The following is a 24,546-nucleotide window of genomic DNA, read 5'->3' on the forward strand; positions in this document are numbered from 1 at the left end:
TCAAATCTGGTTGTTTTTGAGATATATATATATATATATCTCATTGATGAAAAGGCTATTAGCTGTTCATCTTTTGGAAGGTTTATCTTCAGCATTTAGCTGGTATTGAGTTTCTCAAAATATTTTTGCTGAATGAATGTATGAGTGAATAAATAAATGATAAATCTTGACCCATCAACATGTAATATGCATAAAAGGCAATCCTTTCTTTTATTTGTCCTCAATCTTACAATGTTAAAAAATTTATATTGTGAGATTAGAGAAATATCAAGTGATGGTCTGAAACTTTCCATGTTCTTGAGTCAGTTAATCTAATATGTCCAAATATAGTTCTTCAGGTAATTCAGAAAACAATGGTTTTAACATCTTTGTGTTTTTATTAGGTATGAGACTAATTATATGTTAAATTATAAAATATTAATATAATGGAATGTATTAAAACTAAAATATTTAAATCATAGTTCATATAATTATCCATTTAGATATTCAGAACACCATCTATCAAACATTTTGAATAATTATTCGTAAGTAATTATTAGTCTATTAGTAGTACACTCATTTAAGTGATAGCTTCTAAGTAAATGAAAGTAAAGTTTGAATTTAAATTATTTAGATAATATGTTTAAATTATATTTAAGTATATAACATTTTAAATTATTATTTTGTTTACTAATTCAATATGAATTTTTATCTTCAGACTTTTATTTTCCTGCCTCAAGCTGCTTTATTTCTGAACTCTAATCAACCTTTCTTCATTTTATCTTTAAAATCTGAATAGTTTATTTTAAGTCATGGTATAAATAAATAATTCAACTGAGGTCCTTGCTCATTTTTTTTTGTTTTATTACGGTGTAGTCAGTTTACAATGTTATGTCAATTTCTGGTGTACAGCATAATGTTTCAGTTATAAATATACACATATATATTCTTTTTCATGTTCTTTTTCATTATAAGTTACGAAGGCACTTACTAATTTCAAGTGTTTGCTTTCTCAAACTTTTCTGGTCATGGCATCCTTAACATCTCAGTAATTTTTTCATGATGCTTTTATGCCCAAAGAAATACTTTAAACAGTTTCATTTATTACATAGTTAGGTCCAAACAATTTAATTTATGTCTGAACATCTTAGTAACCATTGTAAAAAAATATATACATAAAGTGAAATAAAAATCATATGCTTGTTTCATTGTTAATAACTAAAATTATACATCAGTTGGATACCAGTGCCTGACTGGCAATGCGCAGCTACTCAAGTGGAGGAACCATATTGGACACTGACGCCGCCATTTTCTGCTCTACACTGACCTCGCTCATTTTCTTGCAGTACATTTTTTATCACTACAATCATCAAAAACCAGCCTCACAGCATGTGACATCATTGAAAAGAAGTACTTGGTCTCTGATCTTAAACTGTAACTACCTGGAGCCTGTAGTTTGCTTACTGCTGGACAGATACGAAAACATCTTGCTGTGCGCTAATAATTCACTGCCACACCCCAGAACAATTAAAAATGGTCCCTAAGTTTATTCTCTGCGTTGAAGCTACTTATGTTTGCATGATCATATGTCAAGTGAGCTACAATTGTCAAAAAGAAATCTAAACAAAATACACTCTCAATCATCACTCTTTGGGTGGTTTTTTTTTTTTTTTCGGTCTTATCTTTTTATGTTTAGTTATTCTCCAACTTTCTTCTGCAAGGATGTCTGGTTTTAGGAAACTCCCCATCTTCAGCTGAGAAATATTTTCAGGAACTTGTGTGGTCTTTCTTTTTCTAGATTCAGTTTTGCTTTTCTTAAAATTGAAACAGAAAAATAGTTATTAAGTAAATATAATTGTTCAATAACTAGCAGTTGATCCTTTGCAGCCAAAAGATAGTTTCAGTATTAATAAACTGCCATTCTTATAAATGAACTTAACTAATAAAGGATGGATGACTTAGGTAATTTGTCCCATACACCATAATTTTACCAATGATTACATTATTTTTACTCTTATTTCACAGAACAAAACCTGGAATATAGCTGTCTTATTTGATGGCTCACATTTCTAGCATAAATTTGTAAAAGAAAATGTAGTAGGACAAATATATGCATCTAATTATTATGGATCTTTCCTTTTTTCCCTGAATTATTAAAATAAGGCCAGTGTTATGTACATATCAGGAGACAGGGCCTTAGTTTTAGGGTAACAAGTTTGCCTCCATTTTAGTAAATATGTCCCTTTATTGATGCCATATTGACTGAAATTCTATTACTGATCTAGTTTCAGGGACATCTTCTCTCCTTTCGTACAAATTTGTACCTTCTATTGAAATGTAATAAATCAGCAATCAGTCATTTATTCAGCAGTATGAACAGTTTATCAGCTCACGTCCCTCACTGTTTTTAAGGCTATATTGATGTAAAGAACTTTTTAAGGAAATGAGAACTTACACAGGATGGGACAGAATTTTGGTTATGGAGGATGAAACCCTAGCTTCCTAGGGTTACATGGGTGCTTCACTCTCGATGGGAGCAGGGAGGGGCTGTACCCAACCAAGGAGCATAAGGGGAGACTTTTATAACTTTGGGCCTCTAGGTAGTCATATTAAAACTGTATCTTTGTCATTCTCTTATAGATGCTTAAAATCGATTAATATTTAAATTGAGTACTTTGAACCAAAAATTTTCCTTTTCTTAAGTAATTGAACATACATTACCACAGGTATAAAATTACAGCTTCAAAACAAGTTTAACAAAATGAAAAAGAGATTTATGAATCTATAAAATTAAACATGTATTGAGAAATGTAAGCGGACACTATAATCTGAAGCAGCCAAATGGATGAAAAGTGTTTTCCAGGCAGTGTGCTCTGACCAAACAGAAATTAATTCAGAAGGAAGTTGAAATGGTAAATTCTATGAAGGGTTTATCCATTAATCTAATACATGTTTTAATATTGCAGCCTACTGATGCAACAAAGGTCGTTTCTCATCCAATTACTGGGGAAATTCAGGTATGAAATCTTTTAGAAGATCATTATTATACTGTCTTTTGTGGCTCCTTTTTTCTACTGGTCTATTAAAATTGTAATCACTGTTAAAAACCTTTCCTGTTTTATGACACATAGATGTAGAAAGGAAAAATACTATTTTATAGAATTGTGTTGTAATACAAATACATGTTTTATAAAATCTAATTCTATCTATGGAATTCTGTAGTTTGAAACCTGCCTGGTACCTTACCAGTATCAGTGTTTTATGCCTCAGTTTCTTTATAATTGTTGAATGTGTTTCAGACATGACAGATTCTTCTAGTAATTTGAAGGTTCCTCTTTAAGAGTTTCATGAGTCTAATGCTGTCCTCTTTCCTTCCTCTGATCATTATTTGTTAAATGATTGCTGAATAATTCTTCTAGAGCAGTGGTTTTCACACAGGGGTTCATCACCAATCTGTAATTTATAAAGTCAACTTGGAGGATTTTGACCAGGAAAAATAGAAGAAAAATAGTATAAATCACTATCTGTTTTAGTTTTGTGTGTGTGTTTCTCTGTTTATATATTGTCGTCCATGGTCAAAAATGTTAGAAAAACTGTGCTTTAGATGAGTAATTTGGAGTAGGTAAGAAATGTGTAGAAAGAATTAGCACAATATAAAATAATAACTATTTGAAAATAGTGCATTTCAGACAAGGGAAAGAGAACAGTGCGTCTTGGCTGCTTCTATAATATATTCTAGGGACTTGAACTAATTTGAGGGTAGGTGTGGAGGAAGGGGGAGTGTTTTCCTGGAAGAAGAAATGGTACCAGGAAGGGTCCTGCTGCCAGAGAGTAACGAACAGGTCTGCTTTGCAGCAGGGAAATGCTCCTGTGGAGAAAAGTTGAGACTAAATTAAAAGAACCTTGAACAGAAGCCGAGGCATGTTAGCCATGACATAATAAGAGTGATCAGTAAATTTTCTGAGGTGAGGGAGAGGCTCATTAAAAGGAATATGTAATAAAAATTCATACAGCAGAGGCCTGTAGGAAATCTTCTAAAGGGGAGGACACAAGAACAAAGAAATCAATTCAGTATTATCAAGGCACATGCTGATTAAAGAGGGAGTGGAGCGTGAGGGAGGAAATAGAAAAAGGATGCAGAACGTGGGCACCTCACCAGGAAGGATGCAGCAGGATGGAGCTGATCAAATCTGTGCTCACTGCCCCTTCTCACTTCTAGAAAGCCAGACCTGGTCTTTCTCCATTTCGCATGCAGCAAAGAAAATGCTACATGTTCTGATTCGTAATATCTCTCTCTCTCATTTTTTTTTAACCTCTTGCTCGTGGACCAATATTTGCTGTGTCTTTCTGGCTTGTTGTTATTTGCTTTTATTTTATTTTCCTCTCTCTTGAGCAGTAATATTTAATTCTGTAGTGGACATTTATTCTAAAATATTCCTTATTAACTCAGGATATTTTCTCTTTTTTTTCTTTTTTGGGGGGGATCTTTTTTTATGACAATGATTTCCATTTTGTTTGATCTTTTATCTTTTAGCAAAACCTTCTTACAAATGAAACCTTATGCAGACATCAGAACAATGAATTTGCCAGCACTCAAGTAGCTCTAGTCGAGGGTTACTGGGGCATCTCATTCTCTCTCAGATGTAACCTCTGAGCAACTCTAAGTGGTCTCTAAGGCACCCGATTTACAGAGTAAATTTTAGAAAGCACTCTCTGAGCCTGCAAATTTCAGTTTCAGTAAGAAATGATTTTGCTGCCTCATCCATTAAAAGTGGACTTTTAGACTAGCAGAGAAAGGAGAAAATGGGGGAAAATTTCTCCTTAAAGATTTGGAAGCTGTTCTAAGTCTCAGTGAAATTAATTGTGGAATAATTCTGTATTTCAATACCCCATTCTAGCAGTTACTCTAGTTCTAAAGTTCCCATTTTTCCTCTTCCATTCCGGCATTTAGTTTCATGTTCCCTATTGCTATCATGATGGTCCGAGAGACTCTGGACCTTTCTTTGTTGAGAAAAGCAATTGAAGATTCTTTTTCTGCCACAAGACATAACTGATCAAAATCACGCTGAAATTAGGAAATTATTTTAATTATTACATTTTAAATTTCAAGTATGTCTGTTTGTACGATTATGTATACGCATAGCATGTCTGTTTTATATGATTATAAAAAATACTAGTTTTTTATTCGTGGATTTTCTTTTTCAAAATATAGATCTCTTGTTACTTGATAAACAGAATCAGCATCCAGCAGAATTAAGTCTTATTCTCAATGATGCCAAAAGAGTTTTTCAATTTTGAAGGAGAAAAATGAGTTAATTCAATTACTTTGAATCATTCAGGCTTCTCTAATATTTATTTGAATTGTAAGTCTTTTCCTATTCAGTGACAACCGTGCAATAGCAACTTAAGCATATTTGAGGCAATGCCTCTTCTCTTCAGCCTCTAAAATTAAAGAACAAGATGGCATTATACTGATCTCCCATTCTATTAAAATAGCAGGCACAGAAAGAAAAGCTATAGGTTTAACATCAGCGAATGTAATATAGGAAGAGATAAAATTTACACATTCTTAAATATGCTTACATTTTAGTACTGGCGGCTTTGTCTTTAAATAATTATTCCACCCACTGCTAAATATTGGGTGAAATACGAAAGATAAATTTATCAATTAGTTGATTTATTTTCAAAACTCTGGCAACTATATTCATGAGCATTAACAACATTTACTGTTTGCCTAAGAGTAGAAATTTAGTTTAAAAATGTAACTAGCATTCACTATATGATGGTCCTTCTAAATGAATTTTAGACAGGCCAGAACTTTCACCATGGAAAGAATGAACAGCACATTTACTAGTAATTAACATGTGCCTGGGAACTCCAAATTAAATTAGACATTAACCAGTCTGTTCAGTTTCAAATAAAATGGAAGTGATTGTTGACATTTATTATGAGAATTTAAAAAAATACTGCTAAATTATTAAATGATAAAGTATATGTTTTTTAAAACAAAAAAATAGTGTTCATGGAATATTTTGCTCTCCCTTTAAGCTTCAAATCAACTATGATCTTGGAAATCTCATAATACATATTCTCCAAGCAAGAAACCTTGTCCCCCGAGACAACAATGGTTACTCGGACCCCTTTGTTAAGGTGTATCTTCTTCCAGGGCGAGGGTAAGTAAAGAAGCAATGTCTTCTAAGTATTGCAGTTTTTAAAAAAAATGGTTTAAAAAATAATGTCAGTGCCTTCTGGTCTCTTATTTCAAAGAGTTTAGTATCTTTTCCTTAGTTTCATCCACATGTCATATTTACTTACTTCCAACTGGTAGATGAGGTGGAATTAAAAATTTGTAATGAAGTCTTAAGAAGTTTTAAGAGAGCCATGACTGTGACAAAACCTGCCTGGATGAGAGCACATCAGTATTTTAATTCCGGAAACCACTTGTGCTCTGACCCATCAGATAGGCGGTGAAATCACTGAAGAATTATTTCTGGCAGATTTAAAGAATTACTTTACTTTCCTAGATATATTTGTGAAACCAATGTTCCAGAACTCATCAGTTACTATTTTAATTTATAGGACACATAGGTTATTCAGTACGTTAAATGTTTGTAAGTGACTTGTTGATGTGCCGTTATTTATATGCATATTTTCAAATCAGTGTTTTAAAATTTTGAAAGAAGAAGAACAAGAGTAATATTTGAAATGTTGATTCTGGTTAATAAATGAGATACGTCTCGTTAAATCTCTTGTGTGATACGTAAACTGTTCATAAAAAGCAAATGCTCTTTAGAGATGTTTAATTTTCACATAATAAATGCAAATTGCTTTTTCTGGTATGTAAATCAGTACTCAAGGATGGCTTTCAGAACTATAATTTGGACCTAACAGATAATGATCCTTTATCTGAGCAATTTATAGTAGCCGAATGAGTATGATGGAACTATAAGCAATCAATAATTGGAGGTATGATAAAAATAATTTGGGTCTGCTAATTTGAAGACTGGTTTTATTTTTACTTGGTTTTCATTTAATTTGAGGAGTGACATTTAAATATAACTTTACTTGGAAAATGTCAGTTGTTGAAAGTATAATTAAGAAGAATAGTATAATGATCCAGTATGTACCCCTCACTCAGATTCACCAGTTACCCCTTCCTAGCCAAACAGGTTTCATTTTTATCCTCATCCACTCCCTCTAAATGGATTATTTTAAAGTAGATCTCAACTATTGTAATTTTTTTCTGCAAATATTATTGTGTGTATTTCTAAACTTCTGTAATTTTTTCTACAAATATTACATATTTCTAAAAAATGCATTTTAAAAATAATCATAATACCACATAACCATAATAATTTTAATTTTTTAAGTAATCCTTTCCCCAGTTACTGCATAATATTTTCCTAGTCAATTTGAAGACCTAAGTGTTATTTATAGAATATTTTACCTATCAGTAGCAGAATACATATTCTTTTCAAGTGCACAGGGAATATTCACCAAGCTAAACTATCTTCTGGGCCATAGAACAAACCTCAACCAGTTTCAAAACACTGGAATCATATAATCATGTTCTTTGACTGTAGTTGGTTTGTTTGAAGAGGATCTAAACTACAGTTTTACATTGCATCTCACTGCTGCTTACTACTTTCATCACCACGGGCAAATCACCAAGTCTTTGAGATTCAGTTTCCTTCTCAATATTCAAAGAGCCAAGGTAGACAGAGCCATAATGTGTCATTTGTCAGGAGAATCAAATTAGATAGTACTCAGAAAATAATTTGAAAATTGCCAAGTGCTATATCAAATTTGGTATCCAACCTTTAATTTCATCCTATCCAATAATTTCATTTAGAAACTTAGAATTGCTGGTTTTGTTGCTCTAGTTTTAATTCATAGAATTTAATTTATAGAGATTACCAACTAGCCATATAGAATAGAAAAGGGGAGTTTTTACTTTATGGTAGTTTCTATCTTTAAGTAACAGTTATAACTGAAATGTGGCTACTTTTTGATTCAAGTATAGTTGATTTACAATGTTTTGTTAGTTTCTGGTATACAGTAGAATTATTCAGTTATACATATATGTATATTCTTTTACATTCTAGTTTATTACAAGATATTGAATATAATGCCCTGTGCTATACAGTAGGACCTTGTTTATCTATTTTATATATTTATACTATTTTATATATAGTAATTTGTATCTGCTAATCCCCAACTCCTAATTTATCCCTCCCTACAACCCCTGCTACCTTTTTTTAACATAAATTTAACAACAGACTGATAACTTCGTTCTAACTTTGATTTGGGTCATTAGACCTTCAGTATTATTTAATGACAGTATTATAGGACAAGAAGAAATCTCTAATACAATATATTATATAATAATAGGAGGGTATATCTCTAATGAGCATTTGCTAATGACTGAATGAAAATAAAGCACTGTCTTATTTTCTATCTTCTCTCACCTCTGGGAGTGTCACCTTTTATACTGTAAGAGAGTGGCTATCTTTAATTTATTACAGTATGTGTTTCAGTTAACTATTGCACACTTGAATAACCAAAAGGTGAGGCAGGAAGTATGAATATTTCAGTCCATTCTGGGACAGGTAACAGTGAAGATGGGAACTATAGTGAAATGAAGAGTGAATTTCCCACCTAAAGCTATCCCCATGCAATCTGTCAAACAACACACACCTTTTGGGGAGGATTTGGTTAAAAAGCAGCTAATGTACTACTTCTACTCAATCTTAGCCCTTTTGTTAAATTGCTCTTAATTATTATAGGGGCCAAGGCTTTGCAATTTATTACACTTGTGAGGTATTATTTTCACTTTAGTTCTAAGATTATTTTCTGCTTCATGTTGTTAATATATTATGGTATATCTCTTCTAATTGTTATTTTCACATTTTTTCCTTATTTCTGTTCCTAACTTTTTTCTTCCTGTCTTTCCTACTCTCCCGCTGTGTCCTTCACTCTCGCGCTTGGAATCAATGCAGTCAAGTCATGGTTGTCCAGAACGCAAGGTAGAGTTGGTTCTCTTTCGGTGTCACACTTTGCTAAATGTCTCGAGTTCTATTTTTTTCCTTTTTGTATACATTCCACTGCAGTTCAGCATGAGATGGAATGTTTATTGTTCTGCCTATTGGTATATACGGAATTAGGATAACAATAGGTTGTTCTGAAATGTGTTATTTAGTTGGGGAGGTGAGTCTCGTACCATCTATAGCAATAGGGTGATGAGAATTTTAATACCACCCAGAATATTAAATGTACAGGATTTGTTTTTGTCTGTGACACTATAATTCAACATCTTTGCTAAACTTGACAAGCGTTGCCCAAAAGAGGCAGTATCTGGTTTTTAAAGACATACATATTTAAATATTTCAAAGAATAGAATTAGTCATTTATAATCATTCTGGTACCCAGAAATATTTTGTTTCCTTGCAGCCACATGATGGCAACCAGTAAAATTTGGTACTGAGAAAGGTCGTTTGTTTTGACTGGCTCTCTCATCTCAGGACACCATCCACATCTCTCAAACTGACAGGCAAAATGAGTTTTGTTTCAAAAAGGTAGTGACATTTTAGAACAGACATTATCAATCACTTTATTCAGAACCTTCCTCTTTTATCCAGAGAAACTAGGGGGGACATTATCAGAATGACAATGATTGCCTATATTTAACTTAGAAGAGAACATGGTTTGTCAATGTAAATAATGGTTGAAATCGTCTGGGGTGTGTTGGATTACAACGTAGAAGATCTCGAAGTCACTGTCTCATCGTATCTTTCGTCTAGAAGTCACTTTCATCATCTCGAGAACTGTCGACGTGAGGAGGGGTTATACTGATGAGGTACTGGCAGTGTGAGTTAGGCTGAGGCAGCCAAGGAGGGAAGTTCTTAAGAACTTGGGCTTGAATTTCAGCCTTGTCACTTAGATCGTGAAGTTTCTCTAAAGCTGTTTCCTCTTCTGCTACGTGAGGATAATAATAATAGCCTCCCGTGAAGGGTTTCTGCGAAACACATGGGGACTCCTCCAAAAATAAGCATGACGTCTGGCAGGTAATAAGCTCTCAATAAATGGCACTTGCTGTTACTGCTAGAAATGTGTATAATAAACTTCATGTAGCCAGTGGCCGGCTACCTCCACAAAAAAGAGATACAGAATGCGCGGGCTACTAGATTACACCAAATTATGTAGCAACATTATATGGAAAATCAACTTTCTTTTCCTCAATAATAAGTAAAATACATCCTTCATTCTTTAAACTAAATAAATAAATCAATAAATGTCCAGTTCACTAGAAAGAATTTCACTGGTACAGTTTTCTTGTCTCCTTTCATTCCCCTTCCCACCTTTTGATTGAGATCCCCAAAGCTCTGACAGCCCACATGTCAGCCGAGATGAGGTGGAAGGAAGACAAGGAAATGGCCTGAAAAGTCCATGAACTCCAAGTTTGTCCCTGGATAATTAAGAAATGGAAATGAGCACATCTGAAGGATCTCATTCTGACTTATTCTCATTATACTCTTGGACAACGTGCAGATTTTTTTTTTCCTACTAATTAGATTTCACTATGATTGAAGCTGCCTTTAGCCATCTTGGTATCTGGAAGCCCAAATCCTGGCTGGACTTTCTCCAAATGCCCTTGTTATCCTATCAAACTATTTCCTCTGGAAAGAATGTAAAGCAGGTACAGGTGTTGTATGTATTTACAATTTGAAGACCAAAACTTACTCTACTTCAATAGATGTTAAAGGGAAAAAACAAGTATAATCATGTTTTAAAAATCCATCCAATAAACATTTGCACAGATGGCTCCAGTCACTGCTAGGTTCTGGGGTTAGAAATGACAACACAGCCTTAGTCTCCGACCTCAGGGAGCACAGAAGATAATCAAGTGACAAGCCATACGTGCAGTACTGCACACTGAGAAACTGAGCTTGTAAAGTGGGGTGTGCTGTGTGCTTCTTTCTAAATTAAGGGAAACATCCTCAGAGGAGTAGTTTTGAAAAAATAAATATATATATAGAGAGGGAGAGAGCACTCATTATATATTTTTTCAATAAAAAATATGGTCTTTTCCAGTAAAGACAAACCAAACAAAAGAAATGAAAATCTTTAATATTTTAGATCATTCTGTGAAATTTAAATACTAAGAAGCTATCACATTCTATCTTCTTTCTCAATCTTTTTTAATTAAAGAGAAACTCAGAGAATTGTTCTTTTTCTGGTTGAGAATAGAATGAGTTGTAAGTATCTATTTCTGCCAGCCTTAAAATCGTATGTGCTTATGAGAAAATGACTGTCCAATAATAAAAAAAAATGAAAGAAAAAAGAAATTAGTCAAAACTTGAAGGAAATAAAAGTTTAGATTTTTGGTAAACCTCATGTCCCTTCTTGATTAATTGGCTTTTTTGTTTTCTCCTATTTAAAAAATTCTCTGATTATTAGATATGGCTTAATTGCCCTAAAATAATATCACTGCTGTAGTCTTCCCATGGTGGATTGTAGTGTGTTTACCAGACAAGGAAAAGAAGGAAAGTGAGCTCTGTTTGTTTCTCAACCTGAATTTCTGCTCAAATTCAAAAATCCCGCGGCTTACTTGGCCATCTTCAACTTGTAAAGCCACAGATTTTGATGTGGCAGTGAGAACTGTGGAGTTTTCAGTTGTGTAAAGTGGGAACCCAGCCCGCTGGGATCGTGCCCAAGATGGTCAGTACATGGTAGCTACAAAACAAGGTAACTGAAAGAATAGCTTGGTGTGGCCATCACTTCATGTCAGAAAATTCAGTTGTGAAAAGATTGCAGAGGATTTCACTGGCATTTCCATAGGTCAACCAGGGCTGGTGGGGGCAGGGTCAGGAGTAAGATGTGTTTACCTTCGTTAACCCTAAAGGCAAGAGAGACATAGATTGAATCTTGAGAGAGTTGGAGAATCAAACTTATTAATAACAGTAAGATACTCTAGTAAAGTGACCATTTAAAGTTTTCCCAGCTAACTTGATTTATATCTGAGTGTCTCCGGGCAAAAGTAATTATTTATCGTAAGTATCCTTAGTTGTTCCTCAACACTGTCTTAGGATGTACCATTCGGTATTTACCTAAGCAACTCTACAACTGTCCTAATTTTTTTGATGATGTATGTATATATATACACACAGTGTAAATAATTTATATTATATATCTTGAATTGAGGTATACAACTTTAGATTGTAAAGTAGAGAAGACAAACTAGACACTTGAGCTAACGAAGCCTGTAAGTAATTGATAGATTTGTCACATTGTACGATGTACCTAATCAATTGAGTTCATGTCGCACATGTTTAAGAGCAAGGAGTCAGTTTTCCTGAATTTGAAACCCAGTCCTATGAATTAATAACTACGCAACCTTGCCAACATGCCTAAATTCCTCTGAGCTTCAGGTTTTGTCAACTATAAAATAGAATAACAAATAATACCTGTCTCATAGAGTTGCTGTGAGGATTAAATATTTAACATGTGAAAAGCACTTAGAACTCTGCCTAGGAAAAAGTAATCATTTAATAAATGTTAGCTGGTATCTTTTTTTTAATGTGCTTACTTTATAAAGTGCTTCTCATGCAAGACTTGAGATATATAATGGATTGTCAATACAACTAAGAGTTTTGTATTTGTACATTTTGATAGAGCATAATTCCTGGTTCAGAGTTGGCATGCAGTAATTTTGCTAAGTATGTATGAAAAGATGACTAAAATATGCATGTGAAAATTATAACAAATGTCAATATTTATAATTTAAGGGAAAATGGTGACTGACACATCCTTCTGAAGACATTTCAATAGCTCAGGCTATTTAATGTACATTGATATACCTAGAGTTTTAGTAAAAGTACACGAGTTTGTGTTTGACATTAATTTTCATCTTCAATCTTATTTTAAAATGTTTATGCATTGAATTTTTCAGAATTTGAAAAAAATAATTTTACCACTGTTATCTGTATTATGAATCTATCCCTAGTACATTTTTTGCCCATGATCTCACCACCTTGATAACTAAGTCAAAAACAAATAGAAACTTTCAAACTCATAATTACAATGTCTTTTTTTCTTAGTATACCTACTATAGGAATAGCCATGAATTCTAAATTAGCAACCAAAGTTTGCTATTAACGTAAAAGCAGTCACATTCATTCTTCTTTTATCGTCACTAATAAAAAATCAAAAGCATAAAAATATAAAGCGACATAATTTGCCAAAATAGTTTTGAATTTTTGTTATAAAATATTTCAAACTTACTGAAAATTTTAGAACATACTGTGTAACAAATACTCATGTTCTTGCTGTGCAATTTTATCAACTCTTAACATGTTGCTATATTGGCTTCAGATTTTTTTTTAATAAAAAATATATTACAGGTACCCTGAAGCCCTCTGAAACCATTCCCCTGTCCACCTGAGATAACCAATAGAGTTTCACATCTAGAATTCCCACGCTGTCTTATGACATTAATATGTTTGTCATACATAGATACATGTAGGCATAAATAAATTACAGTATTATTTCATGTGATTTTAACTTTATATCATAATAACTTACTGTAGTTTTACTTCTGCAAATTATTTGCTCAAGGTTTTTTTTTTTATTGAAGTCTTGTCAGTTTACAATGTTGTGTCAGTTTCTGGTGTACAGCATAATGTTTCAGTCTTACACATACATACATATATTCCTTTCCAAGATTTTTTGATATTTATCTTGATATATGAAGGTATATTTTACTCATTTTAACTACTGCTTACATTTCATTGAATGAATATATTATACCTATTTCTTATTAACATACTACTAGGAACAATATTGCAGTGAATGTTCTTGAACAAATTCCTTATGTACATGTGGAGAATCTCTCTAGAGCTGAAGTAGCATAAGTGGAAGTGGAATTTTCTGGGTGCTTGTGTACACATAGACAGATTTTACTGTATTTAATAGAATATGTAGAAATGTTTACTTTCTGTGCATAGTCTATGAAAGTTCCTGTTTCTTTGAATCAGTGCCTATACATTTCCCCAGAATTATTCACACCTTATCCTGAATGACAAAATTGTCAAATCCTGCTCTTATTTGTGCACATTCGAGTAGGTTGGTTAGAAATGAGAACAGTGCTGCTTCATTTCTTAAAGTGGATTCAGTTCACAGGGGCTGAAATGTGAGGTCTTAGGAGACCCAAGCTCAGTGGTTCTCGATACATTAGATTGACCCAGGTCATTAAAAATTCTGATGCCCAAACCTCACCGCAGACCTACTAAATAAGCCTCTCCTTGGGGGTGAAGAGCAGGGAGATGTGGGAGCTGTGCTGCTGTCCCATCTCCCACCCTTGAACTCAGATCCCAAAGTGGTCCTAACATGCAATTAATGTTGGAAATTACTGTCCTTGTGTATGACTGATAAGTAAGAGAATAAAGCCAGAAGGAGAAGGAAAATAGTTGGCTGTAGATCCATCTGTAAAAGTGAGTGGTGAAGTGGAGCTTGATTCTCAATAGTTTCACCTGGAATGAGTAAGTCAGTCAGTGTCGGGGGAACAGGAGGCACTGCAGGACTTGGCCGTGCTCGAGACCCAGGAACGGAGCAAGAGCTAGTGTGCCCATAGCTGGGAATAAAACCACAGATCCAGGATCAGAATCCACTTCCTTAAGGGAAAGGCAAATTTTGAAGTCCAAACTCATGGAAGGACCCCAGACAAGTAGGTTTGTTTTCCAAGCAGAAAATTCAGAAAAAGCCAGTGATGGTTAGAGAAAGTCCTTGTCTGTGTGAACACCACTGGCTAGTAGTAGATAACAATAATTCCAACCCCACCAGCTGGTTGGTACCAGCTAGAGATGTTTTGTCAGACTTAATTAGAATAAGAATCATTATTTTGAAAATAATTTATGCTTTAATGTGTAGGATAAGAGCCTGTAACTTGTAGTCAGGGAGGGAATGGAAAAGTCAAGGATAAATTCAAATGCCCCAAGTTGTAAGGAAAGAGGGAAAGTTTTGATGCAATATAAGCTATTGACGTAAACCAATCATTTATATATAATTAAGATTGTTTCATAACTAGATTAAGAGTGTCAGAATATACTATAAATGTAAGGTAACAAATGTTCATGGAATCTCAGCTATAGCAACAGCCATTTTTCATCCCTTTCCTCAGTCAATATAGTTATTACAATTTTTACAAAAAAAGTGAAGAACTATTTGCCTTTGCTGGCATGATTAGTTACAGAACTACTGGAAGGTTAAACACCAAATTATTATGTATGAGACAAGAAGATATTGGCATTACTATATAGTTCATGTAATTATCTCACACATTCAGGAGAGAGTAAGTTTTCTAAAATTGTATTACGGTTAAAACATCTAAAAGCTTGTCTTTGAAAAAAAAATACCTTAGGGCAAATAAAACTAAAGGCATCCAAGATGTTTTTAAATTGTCATCGTGCATTCAACTTAAAATAAGTTTTAAGACATGAGGATGATGAGATGATTTTACACGATGATTCAAAACAAAGTATCTTTACAAGTCTGCGTGCCCTTCATGTTGACTATGAAGTCATCAGTTAAGGTGAATAATCAATCTTTCTTTTCTTCTAATTCAGTGCTGAGTACAAGAGAAGGACTAAATATGTTCAGAAAAGTCTTAATCCTGAGTGGAATCAAACAGTTATTTATAAAAGTATCTCCATGGAACAGGTATGCAATGATTTTTTTCTATGTGACAGATTTAGGACAGTGATGACAATATTATTGGAAGATTGTGATCCATGTCCATTTTGCCATACAAACAAAAAAAAAATTCAATCTTTGCAAGAAAGGTAGCCAGTAAAAGGAACTGGGCGCAGTTCAAAGATACGGTGAAAGGAAATGTGCACATTTTGACAAAATGGATAAAAAATAAACCAAGTAAATAAAAGAAATAAAACTAGTGGAACATTTTCCATGGATTATTTCAAAATTAATTGTTTCAATAGACTGGACTGTGTTCATCATATCCTGAGGGAAAATATTCTCCAACTGGCTGTACTATGACTTTCATAAACAATACAAAGAAAAAAGATTCAAATGCACTGGAAGGGGTTATCCCACCAGGCAACCTTTTAGGAATCCTCTCTTCTCTAAATTGAGGCTTCCTAAGAATCCAGTATTGTGCAACCAAATTATACAGAAGAAAGCATGGCGATGACTGGCCTAAAAGATTATCACCACGAATAAGTGACTGCAGGCAAAACTGCATCCTTGGGTGTCTAAAAATCTTCATGTCATAACTTTGCATGAATAACAGAAAATAACTGATAGTTTATAAGGTTGAATTCAGAGAGAAAAGAATACAAATAGAATAGAAAAAAGAGATCCTTAAAAACAATTTACAAATGAACCATCTTTCAAAATGAGGTTTCTCATTTGCCCTCTGGAAGAGTTCTGGTTTGACTATGAAGCTGAAGCTGAATATAAATTGTATTCTGGGTTCTTGGATTTAAAATAAGTTAAATTCACCTGCTGAAATAAAACGATGCTACTGATGTTTTTTGGCCATTTACTGAAACAGAAAAACTATAATCCAAATATTTTATCTAAATAACCTAGACATTTTTGCAAGCAATGGTTAATGACATTTTGATTTGAACTCTAGCTCAAGAAGAAAACACTGGAGGTGACAGTCTGGGATTATGACAGATACTCTTCCAATGACTTTCTTGGTGAGGTGAGCCTATGATTTCATTTTCTTTATTTGCTTCATTGCAAACCACCAATTAAAGCTCGATGCAAAGCATGTTTCTTAAGTTTATAAGGTAACTGTTTCTGGATAAAATCCTTTTGGATTGACTCTTTGAATAGATGAACAGCAACTCAAGAAGTAGTTCTCACTTTACCACTTGAGGTACTTTATAGTTATTTAGCAAAATGAAATATTAATTGTTTTGATAAAAAGTTATATAATCATGTCCTGAATCCAAATTATTATGTTAAAAATTACAGCTAAATTTATTATAAAATAAGCTGTATTTTTTCAAGTACATTTTCAAGTTACTGCTATTCCTCACTGCATGTATGAATGATGTGATGTGACATTTTAGATTCTCATTTCATCTAAGTATCCCACAAAATATCCCCAAATGTTTTAAGAAGCAAAACTAGAAACAAGGGAAAACAATAAGAACATTTTTTATAAACTCATAAGGAATGTAATCTAATTAGGGAATCAAGCAGGATGCTCAGACCCTGTGATTTTTTTCCTTCATCTATCATATTCCAAAAATGCATACTACATTTAGTGATCTTTGCTTAGAACAGAAACTGTTAATTAATGTTAAAAAAAAAAGTAAATCCTCTCCGAAAATATATAACATCTAGAAAATATGATCTCCTTTTGATGGAGACAATAGGAAACAGCTGTATAGTCTAGGTGACATGAGGCCTTACTTGGTTCCTACACTTGGTAACTCTTTACCATCAAAACTAGATCATTTGAGCTTCACTTGCAGGCTCCGTGTGGTACAGCCACTTGAACTAACCTTGGTCTTAGACAGGACTACTCCAGGATGTGCTGTTGTATCTGACTTCATGTCCTGTTTCTTTCAAAAAGCTGACTTACTGAAGTCCTTACAATTTCTTGTTTACATGAACCTCAAGCATATATCCATTGTGCTGTATTTCATTTTTTTATACTGATCAAAGATGTCAACTACCGTAAAATGCATCATTATTTTGTACCACTAAGAAAGAGAAAATGCTACCAATTAAACTATGACACAGTGCTTTCTTGTCATGAATTGTTGGTCGTATCCCTGTTTCAAATGTGAACCAAAGTATGTTTTAAAATAAAGAGAATAAGTTAGTAATTTCAAATTAGCTGTTTCCTTTTTCATTTTGTCCCGTTTGTAACTAAAATCATCTTTTAAAAAATGCTAGCCAAGTTTAGCAGTAGAATATGTCCATTTAGCAAAAGAAAGCTTTATTTCATAAAACAAACTCTAAACTTTTTGCGTCATCTCCAACTAATCTAATTAATAGTCAAAGATATTATAAAGTTCAATTTAACCAAATGTTTATAAAGCATCTAGTATGCACAAGGTGTTATTCCCAATATCATGACTGAAGAAAAATGAGGAAGACAGCCTTACCATCCTGAAGCTTATACTGTATCCTTTGACTCAACGTCCCTATGTAAATTCCAGATCACAGAGAAAAGTTCTGAATGAATTATAGCTTAGTCTATAAATTTCATTGACTTACTGTACTTTTTTTTTCAGGTATTGATTGATTTTTCTAGCACATCTCACCTCGATAACACTCCTAGGTGGTATCCTCTCAAAGAACAGACTGAAAGCATTGATCATGGCAAGTCCCATTCCAGTCAAAGCAGCCAGCAGTCCCCGAAGCCATCTGTCATCAAAAGCAGGAGCCATGGTATCTTCCCTGACCCATCCAAGGGTAGGAGATATTTCACGTAGAAAAAGCTTGTGTCTGTTTGTTCACCCAGTATCTTCTTGAGTATGAATGCCTGTGTATTTAATATCTTTCAAAATGTTGGATTCTGTTAGGAAATACTGAATATGGTATCGTGCAAGGAGTAAGGGGTATGGAATCAGGAGGAGTGGGCTTCAGTCTCAGATCTGCCCATAATTAGGTTGATGACTGTGATCTTCACCTCTCTGGCTCTATTTTTCAATCTATAAAGTGGAGGAAGTTGGGTTACATGAGCTATTGGGTCTTTTTCAGTTCTCAAAATCCATGATATTACGATTTTATAAAATGCATTGGGTATTTCGTATTTCATAAAGAAAACATAAAAATCTTCAGTAGTTCATTGACTAGACATAATCATCATTACCACATATGTATATCTCTTCTAATGTCTAAATCCCTGTTTTTTCACTGATATAGTCTTACTCATAAATTATGTATGTAATATATGGACAGTTTCGTGTTCTGCTTTTTATTTATATCAAAAACATTCTCCTCCTGTCATCAAGACAGTTGGTATGCTGAAATTTAAACCTTTCCTAAATGTTGGATTCAAACTAATTCTAATTTTTTTTAACTATTATTTTTTAAATTGCGATATCATTCATTGTGTTTGGCAAGATGCACCCCATTTCCATGGAAATAAGCTTTTCCTTTGGGAGATTCATTAACCAGTTACCCTACAATCTTCCTCATAAACCGAGTTACTGCCTCCACAAGGTAACTATGTAGTATCTTTCCAGGATATGCTAAACTATTCACAAGTATTAAATATAAATTTTTATATTGGGCCTGAGCATCACTTCCTTTTCACCTCTTTTCGGGAAGTACATCAGATTAGAAGTGGTTCTTTGCAGTTTGGATCGGAAACGCAAGTCTTCTAGGAGATGGACAACTGAGGTCGTGTCCAGGAGGCCACTGAGTTGATAGGATAAACAGCTGACTACAATAAGCGCTCTCGATTAGTTATGGGTTTTACAGATCATTTATGGATTCCCCTGAGCCAGATCGACTCTACCCTGATTTACATTCTGGAACATCCTTGGTATAAAAACCTCTGTCTCTATGACTACCGTAGTAAATGTGTGATCTACATATACATTCTCTAAAATCACCTGAGATGATGATAATGCAGTCTCCACTTGCATATATCCTAATGACTCATACCCCTTCCTCCAGGAATTCACTCCATTTTTACTTAAAACTCCTCCGCGGCAGGGTCCACCTCCTGTTTCTTGCCTGGTCCGTACTAGAATTAGCAGAGTTGCCTGGTGAAACTGTAAGTTGATACATTCATTTACATGCGGATACTCCAAGTGTATTCCTCTTCTCAGACATCTCTTCTCAAGATTATCATCTTCTTGCCTTTCCTCCCCAAAATTGTCTCCCAAATGTTTCACCACATTGCTGTATGGCGGGCAGTTGCATCAAGGAGCCAAAAAAGAAACCGAATTAACATCGAATTAACATAAATCTAAGACAGTTTCAAATTATGTGAGACCAAGCTTGACAGGAGGAATGCCGGAGCAACTTTAACTCGTGTTTTACCCTTTTGTAACCAGACATGCAGGTTCCCACCATTGAGAAATCCCATAGTAGCCCCGGTAGCTCGAAATCCTCATCTGAAGGTCATCTCCGCTCTCACGGACCATCCCGCAGTCAAAGCAAAACCAGCGTCACTCAGACCCACCTGGAAGACGCGGGGGCTGCCATAGCCGCTGCCGAAGCCGCCGTGCAACAGCTCCGCCTTCAACCAAGTAAAAGACGCAAATAAATTCCTCAGCATGGCAGCTTAGTGTTCATCTGTTGCCCTTCCTTCCCGCTGTCCTCCTCCGTTTGCTTTGTTTGGGGCATACCCTGCTCACTCTGTTCCCTGTCCTTTTGTCTGTGTAAAAACACTATCAATACAGACATATGCTCTTTCTCATGTAGATTTTTTTTTTCCCAATTCACGTAGACCGAAATGAAACTGGCTGTTTCTCCGTTGTCTCTACTCTCCATCCAACCTGGCTCATAGTATTCGGTAGCTGTGTCTGTGATGTTTGCAGGCAAAGCCATGTTGTGTGTCCTTTTTATGTGCGCTTAAAAATCCTTTCGAATCTGGGAATGATGATAAGCACAAATCGCTGCCGATTTTCCAGGCATTACACTGAAAAAACAAAAAAAGAAAAGCACACACATGAGCATTTAGAGAAGATTAGCAATGAGAGTCTCGCCTCTAGAAACGCTGAGGAATTTTAGGCAGAAGAGTAATGTGACCAACAGTCAAGTTCTAGAACCTAAGGGAAATGGAAAAGCCATTTCCAGCTTAAAAACTTTAATGAATTATGCATCTGAAATGATGTAGCTCTCCATGTGAGAAACTATCTAGTCTTCTGCAGAAAAAAAAAAATCAGTGAAGACAATCATGCTGCTTATCGTCACAAAGAAGTATGTAGTCTTAATATATGTCTAAGCAGAGGCGATGAGGCAGTGTAACTTCATCAAGGAGCATAGGTGGGTCCATTCTGTTGGATCACACTCTGCATAGGATACCAGAGAATTTATAGGGTTATTTTTTTCTAACCACTGGAAATCCTTTGAAAGTCAAGATACCAGTTAAAGCGTACCAATTCACCCATCTTAACTGCTGTAATTTCAATGGATGGCATTATATAAAAACTTAGTAAGTACAGAGACTTTAAAAATGAAGGTGCCAAGAAGAATTAGTCAAACAACGGAGACAGATTCATCTTCTCCCCATCTCCCAAAGTCGTCATTTCCAAAGAAACAGCCAGTTTTAACCCCCTGTAGTGCTGTGCATGCAGTGTCATTTTGGCATTTGAAAACACAACTTATTTCCAGAGAGCGAAAGAGCACTTCTGTTTGCATGACTAACATTCAAGCTGGTTCCATCTGAGGATACATACTCTGGGTTTCCATTTCACCCACACTGCCACAGCAGCACATAAAAGCGGTCAGTCTAATCATGCCAGGAAGCAGCACAGACACAGCATAGCAGGAGTCCTCCCCATTCAAAGAACTCAGTCTGATAATCTGCCTCCACCAGCCAATGGCAACCAAGACCAAAGCCAGCTAGCCCTCAGGAAGGTGATGTCTGATGGACCAGTCAAGCCAGAAGGAGGTGAGCAGAAAGGCGCTATTCAAAGCACACAGCAAGAACATCCCCCAAATTTAAAGCCCTCATCTTTTAATTTTTAGCAATTGTCTGATGCAATGTGTTTATCCACTTTTTAATGTGCTTTTGTGGGCATGGCATTTCAGGACTTCATCATCATCGTGTTAAGTCCCAAGATCGGTCCCATAATATATTGACTACAGTGATTTGTATTTTTCTATGCACTGGGAATCTTTTGACTTTTGTTGGGAAATAGATTAACAGTATTCATATTGCAGAATGGAATGCATGCTACTAACCTAATCTGTTCAAGCATGACTATCAATATGTTGCATTGTGATAAAAGTTTAAACTGCTCACAATTCGAGTTAGCATACCAGTTGGAATGTAGATCAGTTTTGTCAAATATTATTTCAAGTGTAACTTTTTAAAAATTCAGTGGATTTTTGAACTTCTTAGAGGAAAGTAAAGGGGAAAAAATTGTTAATGCACTCGTTCACCTTTACATGGTGAAAGTTCTCTCTTGATCCTACAAACAGTCCTTTTCCACTCATGTTTCCGTAGCTGTCAAGTGTATCAGATGTGTTGGGCATGTGAATATCCAAGTGCCTGTGTAATAAATAAAGTATCTTTATTTCATTCATAAACTGCTGGGTTCTGAGCCATTGTTATATAATGCAGCTTAAAATGATTGTGTCAGTTTTTGCTTTCTCATTTGATCCCTTGCAATAGAGAATATATAGTTACTGTTCCATTGCTAGTGAGAGCTGTAATGATAGAACGTTTGGTTGCAGGACAAAGTTTCATGTCTGAAACATCATAAGGTAGATGGGAAATTATCACCAAATGAAAGCACCAGAGCTTACAGAAATGTGGAAAGAAATAACGGGGTTGGGCTACTCTAGGCAATGCCTCCACTGTTTCTTTCTCCTGCGTCTGATCTACTTCGCAATCTTCTCAGGTTCCTGGATAGAGGAAGACAAATCCTCTGAGCTTGGCTCTGGACATGCATCTAGACTTGATTCCATAGCTGTGTTCAGAAAGGAAAGCAAGTTAATATCTGTCCCTAACCTGACCCCAACATTTGTGATGTTTTCCCCAAGAAAGAGGGTCACTCACTGCCAGTGACAGGGATCAAACCAGGGTGATTATGAAAGTATCTCCATTTCAATTTCAGAAACCTATATCAAAGAAAGATTAAAAAACTAAAGATAGCAGTGTTTGCCCCTGTAAGTCCCTTCCAGTCCTGAAACACTTGACTTTATGATTCTGTTCTTTCCACAAGACTCAAAGTGAAGCCTCGTGCTTTCCTATTGCGTTCCTCTTTATTCTCAGAAAATGTAAAAATTTACTATGCTCTTGTCCCAACTAATCCGATATTTGAGAGGAATGCAAGATGTACGTGACAGTACAGAGTGCAAACCACTGTGATGTGTCTTGAATTCGCAGGCAATTAAGGAAACAATTAGCTTAAATATTAGGATAATTCTGATTATGCATTTACTCAGCCCAGTTTACAGATGACCAGCAAAGCACAACTTCCCTTTTCTAGTTAGCCCCAGGAGTACTTTCCAAGAGTACTTAAAATTCCGCCTCTCACCTTTTCTCCCATCAAATAAGTTCAGTTGATTTCTTAATGTTACTCATTTTCTTACTTCAAATGTTCTATAATTATAAATGTCACAGTATTCAAATGCTTCCCTATTTCACTCTACTTTTAATTATCATGATTTAAGTATTACTTTATGCTATTTTGTCTGAGTTTTTCCTCGATGTGGGTCTTAAAATTTGCGGCGAAACGTTTTCAGTTCCCTTTCTTTGAATGACGCTCGAGTGGATATTCTCATCCGTTTAGAATAGTTCTTCACATTGTGCAAAATGTCCGTGACCCATTTTCTCATTCGATCACGCCCAGTGGATGAAGGATTGGTTGCAGATATTCTTACTTCTGTTTTGAGTGAGCCGTGGAGTCAGAGGGCCAGCACGGCTGATGAGGAACACGCAGCTAGCAGTCAGAATTGCACTATAACCCATGTCTTCTTCCTGAGTCTAAGCCTTTGCCTTTTAAGTACCTTGGCGCCTTTGAAATCAAACTCTCCTGGTTTCACTGAAAACAATTGTCATTTGCTTCTTTGCTATTTACATGTGGGTCCTTATTAATGATGAGAGGTTGCTGGAAATGATGGCAAAATGCAACGTATGCTCACTTTACCTACTTGATCCTCTTTTCTGAAGGCTGATAATTAAGCTGCCACAAGCCAAGGAAATAAAACCCCAGTCGCTGCACCAGCCCAGTGCGGCAGCGTGCGGGCTCTGCCGAGGAGCTGTGTGTGCGTCTGTAGTCATTTCTCTCAAGAGTGACGAAATTGTCCCTGAAGAGCTTTTCATATTTTTCCTGTGTGAGCCTCTCAGCAGATTTCTGCTTGAAGTAGCATAAAATATGGGTCAAGCAAGAATTACGGAGTGACCCAGAGGAAACTTTTTGTCTCCCTCCGGGGTTTAGTTGCATGCTAGGAAACCTGAGGGGAAGGATTAGACAGATTGTGCCAGACCATCCTGATACCTAAACAACCCTCTGTTGGTATTTAGAAATCCCCGGAAATGCTTTTTTTCCAGGCCAGTTGGTTTAGTTGAATACAGGTCCGGCCATTGGAGACGGTAAAACCAACCAGGGAAGAGAGTTTTAAAAATAGGTTGTTTTTTAAAAAACCATACCAAAGCTAAAACAAATTGAAGTCTTTTTTAAACCTTAAAAATTAATTTAGTTGATAATTGAAGATATTCCATTTTAAGTGCATTTTGAAATTGCTCAGCTATTTTTGTTATATGCTAAGATTTTAGGTGAGTTTTAAGTTTAGAAACACGAATGCAGGATGGGAAGAAATAGCCCTCCACCCCGGGCAATAGGATAGGAGCTGCGGGGACAGCTTTGGAGAGGTGAGCTGGGACAGTGAACCACTGGC

At 35.2% G+C, this 24,546-nt stretch overlaps 1 protein-coding gene across 2 annotated transcripts in view; it reads left to right on the top strand.

Annotated features, from left to right (window-relative positions):
• Window positions 1–24,546, top strand: part of PCLO (piccolo presynaptic cytomatrix protein) — a 304,808-nt gene that overhangs the window by 241,064 nt on the left and 39,198 nt on the right. Inside the window, exons 14-20 of one of the 2 annotated variants that reach the window (XM_072965118.1) lie at window positions 2,946–2,996; window positions 6,028–6,152; window positions 8,979–9,005; window positions 15,600–15,693; window positions 16,631–16,702; window positions 18,252–18,432; window positions 20,028–20,222. In XM_072965118.1, coding sequence (XP_072821219.1) covers window positions 2,946–2,996; window positions 6,028–6,152; window positions 8,979–9,005; window positions 15,600–15,693; window positions 16,631–16,702; window positions 18,252–18,432; window positions 20,028–20,222 — 745 coding nt within the window. Of the gene's footprint in view, window positions 1–2,945; window positions 2,997–6,027; window positions 6,153–8,978; window positions 9,006–15,599; window positions 15,694–16,630; window positions 16,703–18,251; window positions 18,433–20,027; window positions 20,223–21,406; window positions 21,590–24,546 lie in introns of both variants that reach the window. The other variant, XM_072965119.1, reaches the window with a different exon arrangement.

This window comes from Vicugna pacos, chromosome 7 (genome assembly GCF_048564905.1).
Source record: "Vicugna pacos chromosome 7, VicPac4, whole genome shotgun sequence".
NCBI classification, from domain to species: domain Eukaryota; kingdom Metazoa; phylum Chordata; class Mammalia; order Artiodactyla; family Camelidae; genus Vicugna; species Vicugna pacos.